The sequence below is a fragment of the Myotis davidii genome, unplaced genomic scaffold (assembly GCF_000327345.1).
Source record: "Myotis davidii unplaced genomic scaffold, ASM32734v1 scaffold89, whole genome shotgun sequence".
NCBI classification, from domain to species: Eukaryota; Metazoa; Chordata; class Mammalia; order Chiroptera; family Vespertilionidae; genus Myotis; species Myotis davidii.
Genome location: NW_006300372.1, coordinates 4,700,924 through 4,707,754, shown reverse-complemented (window position 1 = coordinate 4,707,754; position 6,831 = coordinate 4,700,924). Strand labels below are relative to the sequence as shown.

The 6,831-nt window shown below is 43.5% G+C and overlaps 1 protein-coding gene across 4 annotated transcripts in view; it reads left to right on the top strand.

Annotated features, from left to right (window-relative positions):
- Positions 1 to 6,831, top strand: part of PPP2R2B (protein phosphatase 2 regulatory subunit B, beta) — a 374,353-nt gene that overhangs the window by 27,362 nt on the left and 340,160 nt on the right. For 2 of the 4 annotated variants that reach the window (XM_006777015.2, XM_006777012.2), the window contains exon 1: positions 332 to 813. The exons of the other annotated variants lie outside the window; for them this stretch is intronic. In XM_006777015.2, coding sequence (XP_006777078.1) covers positions 735 to 813 — 79 coding nt within the window. In that variant the 5' untranslated portion in view covers positions 332 to 734. Of the gene's footprint in view, positions 1 to 331; positions 814 to 6,831 lie in introns of those variants that run through there. 4 annotated transcript variants of the gene reach the window in all.

Here is a 6,831-nt window from a genome sequence, read left to right as displayed (position 1 = left end):
GAAGAAAAAAAAAGCCGTAGTGGAACACAGAATCTGTCTGTGTTAGCCCTCTGTCACCGGCTACTCAACCCAGCTTTCGGCTTCACCTAAATGATAAATGGTCCTATTGTTTGGGTTTCGTATTAAAAAAAAAAATAGAGCTAAATCTAGATTAGGCAAGGACAGAGACCCATTTCATTGCACTGTACTTTAATATTCCTGAGACCCATGGCATTGCGGTGGCTCCTTTTAACAGCCATCCCTCTCCAGGGCAGAACACTGTGCTGTCTTTGTTTCATCTGATCTTCCCGCTAAATAAGAGATGGTCACTTATCCTCACGACTCCCATCTCCTGCTGGATTTCTATCGCTAGAAGAGAAACTGACCACACGGGGAAAGGTAGAGGCTTCAGGCAGGGCAGTTCCGCGTGTGTTTACAGGCAGCACTGACTTACTCAGCAAATCCTGCTTGCTCGGAGGAGCTGCGGCCAATGAAGAGCCTATATCCCGGCTTGCTTGGGGGCTTCTGAGTTTGAGCTGCATGCAGAAATGTAAGGCAGTGCTTCCTGGCGCTGATGGCAAAATGGGACCCAGCTCCAGTCCTTCCTCGGGCTGCCCAGCTCTGCAGATCTGGGAGAGAACCTACCTACACATATTGGTGATGTAGCCAGCTTTAAAGGCCAGCGGAATCCTGATGGATTCAGGAGACTGGTTTGTTCTTTAGCTTTTTATTTTTTATTTTGTATTTGGTGGAAGATGAAATGCTTCTCTCGTTACCTGCCTTACATCTTCAGACCTCCGAATACCATCCTCTCCTCCAGCTGCCACACGGAAGGTACAGACCAGAGAGGGAGAGTGTCTGGGTGGGTGGGAAAAGTGGGCTGGTGTATGACTTCCCACAGGCTCTGCCGATGCCGTTTTCTGTAGCTACTAGATGACTGTCGTTCCTGGCAAAAGCTGGGAGCTGACAGCTTAGATCTGCTTCTAGAATCACTCTGTTTTCTTACGAGGAAAGGGGAGTCTTTTCTGAAGAGCAGGATAATGTTGCAAAGGTGATCTCAAAGCTGATACACCTGATGAGAAAAATAAGCAGAAACATTTTGCCAGTTTCCCTTGTTCTACTTAACATGCAAACAAGTAATTGGAACTAATGTTAAGGGGGGGAAATTTGCTGTAGGTACCGCCACGTATGTTTATCCAAGCTCTCTGCTTTTGTCACTGTCTGTTTAATAACTTGGTGCCTGCCCAAGAAAGCAATTAGCAAAATAGAATTAGCTCACTCCATGGCTGTGGAGTGCCGATTGTCAGATTGTCAGATTGGTTTGCTGTGAGTCTGTACTTGGGTTGCAGAGCAGGGAGAACACAGCTCACTTTCAGCACTTGCTGGGAATGTGGTTTGTCGGGGAGGGAGGGCGGGGGTCCAGAGTTAGGGCCTTAACATGAGGATGAACTGAGCCTTATGCAAACGGTCCCCCGTCTCTCTCTACCTTGTATACATTCTGGCCACTCGCCATGCTTTGAGCACTGCAGTTTTCAGAATTTCTAGAGTCATTAGCTGCTCGTGCATCTTGTGTATGTGATTTGCCTGTTTCTTTTGATCTGGCACATCCCTGGGAAAAGAGCAGTTTTAAGATAAGCAACTGGCTGGCTGTTTTTCAGCCGTGAGGGTTGTCCTACAAGAGGTACTGGATTGAAGAGGACGGACCCGTGATGGTGAGGGGCTGCCACACTCCTCCGAAACTGAGCTCGTGGTTGTCATCCACAGAGCAGGAGCCTGGGGTTGGGGGCTGTGTATATAAAGTGAGAGGAGCATTTATTATACCAGAAGGTGATTTTCAATCAGTACCCCCAGGAAAAGACAGTAGACATTTGGGATCACCCTTAAATTGAGGCTGAAGATGGTATTTCATAAACATTGCTATTGCATAGATTTTTTTTTCAATTCGATATTTCCCTTAAAAATGTTATTGGTGTCTAAAGGAAATGATCCATTGAGAGATCTTTCTTTCCCCCGTGGAGAGGAACTTAGTAAGTCCCTATGAGTCTTGGGGAAAGGTAGGGGGTGGTAGGGGTAGAAATCTCCAGGGGAGCTTTCCAAATACAAAAGATCTAAACTCATGTAGGGAGCTGCCTTGATAACTTGTCTGCTGTTTCTGATCAGTTCCCTGTCCTGTCCTCCCAGTGTAGACACATGGTCTCCTCAATTGCTATTTTGGATATAAACCAAACTAAAGATCATCCCTCATAGAGACAAAAACACCACAATAAGAACTTTCTTGGACTGTTTTTCAATCATATTTAATTGATTTATTCCATCAAAATAAAAATTCCATTTTATTCATGTCAAAACAAACAACCTCTGATTCAACAACTATTACCAGATTTAGGAGTGGGAAGTGAAGGGACATGTCTTCAAATTTGTTATAAACCCAATTAAGGCTATAGGAAAGGGTAATAGCAGCTGTCAAACACTGACATCATGGAGGAGGCCTGGGCTTAGTGGAAAGGCATGAGTTAAATACCAGGCAAGCAGGGCCAAGTCATGTAATGGCTCTGCCCAATTTTATCCATAAAATCGAAATAAAAAGACCTACTCCTAGGATGCTGAGAATTAAATATGATAAAAGTTCTCCATAGAGCTCATCTGATAGAGGCTACCTGTTTTTAAGTCCCATGCCCCATGCATTTTCTTAGATATCTGTTTTCTTTATGTATTACACTATCTTTAGCAATGAGTCATTTTCTCAAATACATCACAGTGTCACTAGAAACTAGTTACACTTACTTAGCATTTGTCTGAGGAGGAAAATATATCAAAATGAATCTGAGTTTGCATTTTTCTTTTCATGTTATTAGCAATCTTGTCGCTGTGTAGTCTATGCTGGAAAAGTTATGGCTGTGAACTTCATATTTTATTTAATTGAAGAAGTGGAGAATGATTTGCATATATCCCTGTGAAAATTAAATAAGTACAAATGACTCAAACAATCTTAAAAGTAATTCTAGAATAATTTTAAGAGCTTCCACAATTCCTGGGTTTCTTAGGGGCTGGAACATCCTACTTAAAAGACTTGGGTTGTCCTCTCAGCTTCGTCTTGACATTGTTTTTTCAACACAGCAAGATTACAGGCTTTGAATCCTAGCTCTGCCACATACCACCTGAGTGATGGTCAGCAGTTATTTACCCTCTCTGTGCCTCGGTTTTCCATTTGTAATACATGGGTAATCATACTCCAGTGGGTGGTTGCAAAGAAACACATTCATATTTGTATGACACAGGGTGATGATGGTGATGATGATGATGATAATCAGCCTTCACTGTACTATATGTACTGTGTCCAAGACATGATCTAAGCATGTCATATATAGTGACACATTTGTACGTAGGGTAAATCAACAATATGGAGTCTATAAGCATGAGTTCTTTTTCTCAGCCCTCAAGCCTGTTTCCTCATCCGTCAGATACAGAGTTGGTTCTCCATATTGTCGTCAAAATAATTGTAATAACATAATCATGCTACCACCTCAGCCCCTCCAACACACTTGCATTTAGCACCTCCCCATGGCTTCCCATCGCCTACCAAGCCCTGCATATTCTGGCCCCTGCCTGACTTCCTGCCTGGCCTCCAGCCACACAGGCCTTCTTTGGTTTCTCAGTACTTTCCCTCCAACCACAGTCTTTGGAGATGCTCCTCTCTTTCCGGCAGCCCCATTTCTTGTTAATTGTAGCCCTGATCTCTTAGCTCAAGCTGAGAAGCCATCCCTGACCCTCAGCCGATCACAGCTCTTTAAGAACTGGGTTGCTTACTTCAGAGGACCTACTCTAGTTTGTTGGTTATGAATAGACTCATGTAACTGTTTCATTAACATCCATCTCCCTGCTGGACCAAAAGCTTGATGGGAGCAGGACCCACATGTAAATTTGCTCCCTCTTGTGCCCCCAGCACTAGAACAGCACCAAGTAGTTCATAAGCACTTCAGACATTTTTATTGAATGAGAAGATGACGAATACCAAGGCTGTGGGTAGGGAAAATTTAAAAACAAATGTGAGAAACATTCTGCAAGATGTTAGCTCCCACATGAGTGCCAGTTGTTTCAACCATTGCTGGTTGGGAACTTTCTGAGGCCGTACTGGAGGGGACTGGTTTTATCACCATGCTCTATTTTAACTTGAAATAAAAAGATGCAAACAGAAAAAAAAGAAAGGACAACTAGATCCTGCTAATGCACGAACAGGGCTTTGGGAAGACATTTGGCCTTGTCTTCCTTCTCCGTGGACTTCATTAAGGGAGCACAGAACTTCCGCGTCCAGGTGGGGAAGGATTCAACCAGCAAAATGATTTCAGGATTCAAAGAACAGCCAAAAGGGACAGGACAGAGAGGATGGGGAACCCACAGCAACAAGAGAGCTGTGAAGTCTGAGGAACCTTGCCTGATACTGACCAGTGGGCCTAATTTGGCACCAGACCTTCTTGCGGGCCAGCTAACAGATGACTAGAGGCACTTTCTTGTCCTAAAGGGACAAGGGTGATGTGCCTGGCCACGTGCCATTTCCTCTCCCTGCATTATCTTTGCTGTGTTTCTATGCTGTGACCCCCTACTCGACCTTTAGAACTCAGCTCAAGCCTTTCTAGGAAGCCTTGCTCTGCAGCGCCAAAGATGGAGTGTTTGTGATGAGTCACACAGTCATAGTGGGAAGAAGAAATGTGAGGGAGAAGCAGAGAGGCACCACCAGGCTCATGGGTCCCTGGCTGTGGGCTGAGGGCCGTGCCTGTGCAGTCTCATCTGCTCCTCACACAGTGTCATCTGTACCAGATGCTGTCATCTCCACGTGACACACCTGACTTGCCAGAGCCACAGTTAGAAAAGGGGCAGAGGGAAGGCTCAAGTCCAAACTATCTGAATCAAACATCAATGCTCTTAACCTTTATGTTGAACATTTATTTCTGAGTATTACTGTGAAAACAGCCTTCAGATTATATCAAAACAGTCTATTTACATGTCTGTCTCCTGGTGGCCAGGAGCAGCTTGGGCCCAGGGATTCCGCCCTGTGGGTTTTCTGTTTCTACATCCTGCTTAGCACAGAGCTGTATTCTGCACAGATGCTCAAGACATTCTTCTTAAATGAAGGATTGGATGAGAGAGGGAATACACAAACTCATCTGTCTCTATCAGTCATGTTCCTTCCAGGGGGGAAACTTCTGGAGGCAGAATATTTTCCAAAGACACCCAAGAGCAGCCTTGCTGGAAGTCTACACACACACACACACACACACACACACACACACACACACACGGAAAATACACATTTTTCTAACTCATTATTATGCATAAATAATAATGAAAAATAATAAATAAAGCTTACAATGCTCACTATCTGCTAGGCACAATTGCACTGTGTGTATGTATATATGTTTCTCACAACAATCCTGTGAGGTCAGTACTGTTATTATCTTCATTTTATATATGAGGAAACCAAGACACAGAGAAGTTAGGTAACTTGTCCAAGGTCACACAGCTGTTAAGCGCAAGGGTTAGGATTAGAACCCCTGCAGTCTGGTTCAGAGGTAGATACTAAGAAAGAATTTATGACTATATTTGTGCTTTGGTACATGTTTATGGAGTTCTTATTTTTCACATTTTTTTGAATTCTCTACTCAAGCCCTTCCATGTATTTAGAACCAATCTAGTATTCAGGCCCACGTTAAATGCAGCTTCACTCACAGCTTTCCTTGATTACTCGTTTTCTCATCACCACAAACATACATCAGCATTTAAGGTCTTTCCTAATGCACATCTGTCACATGGAGATAATATTATACCACTGGAAGGGTTGTTGTAAGGATTGAGACAAAATCTTACATTGTCTGACATTGCTTTACATTTGCTTTTTTTTTTTTACATTTTTATGTACAATAGATTAATTGTCCCTACTTTCATCTAAGGCCAACCCTCCACTTATGAGCTGGACCTCACCCCTGGACCCCTACTCAAGCCCCTCACTCTGCAATTGATCCTCCCCACCCCTGTCTCTGTTGTCACCAAGTCTTTCCTCTCTACAGAATCATTTTTGCAATCCACAAACGTGTATATCTTCTCACTGTAAATACTCATGCTATGCTCCTATGTCTCTCTCCAGCTACTGCCATTGCACCAATGATCACTCTCGTCTTGTTCTTGAAAGAGTTTCTTGTCTTGGTCTCAAGGCCCACACTTTCTCTGTTTCCTTCTCCCTAACTGGCTAGTCCTTCTCAGACTTCCCTGCTGATTCCTGATCAGCTTCCTGAATTGTAAATATTAGAGCCCAGGGCTCAGTCCTCTCCTTAATCTCTGCTTGTTCCTAGGTCAGTGGTCAGCAAACTGCGGCTTGCAAGCCACATGCGGCTCTTTGGGCCCTTGAGTGTGGCTCTTCCTAAGCCTTAGGAGTACCCTAATTAAGTTAATAACAATGTACCTACCTATATAGTTTAAGTTTTAAAAATTTGGCTTTCAAAAGAAATTTCAATCATTGTACTGTTGATATTTGGCTCTGTTGACTAATGAGTTTGCCGACCACTGAGGTATACCATCTAACAGCGTGAAGTTAAACAGTGGCCCACAGAGACAAAAAGAGCGAGAAGGAAGCCAACACCCCTGCTCCCTTCATCTCATTCTTTCTCTCATATCCTTCTTCCAATCCTCTGGCCTAATATAAACATATCCAGAATCCAGTCATGTCTAATCATATCCATCACTCAAATTTCCCTTTATCAGAAAGGCCTTTCTTGGCCTTCCTAAATCCAGTCATGTCTAATCATATCCATCACTCAGATTTCCCTTTATCAGAAAGGCCTTTTTTGGCCTTCCTACCTA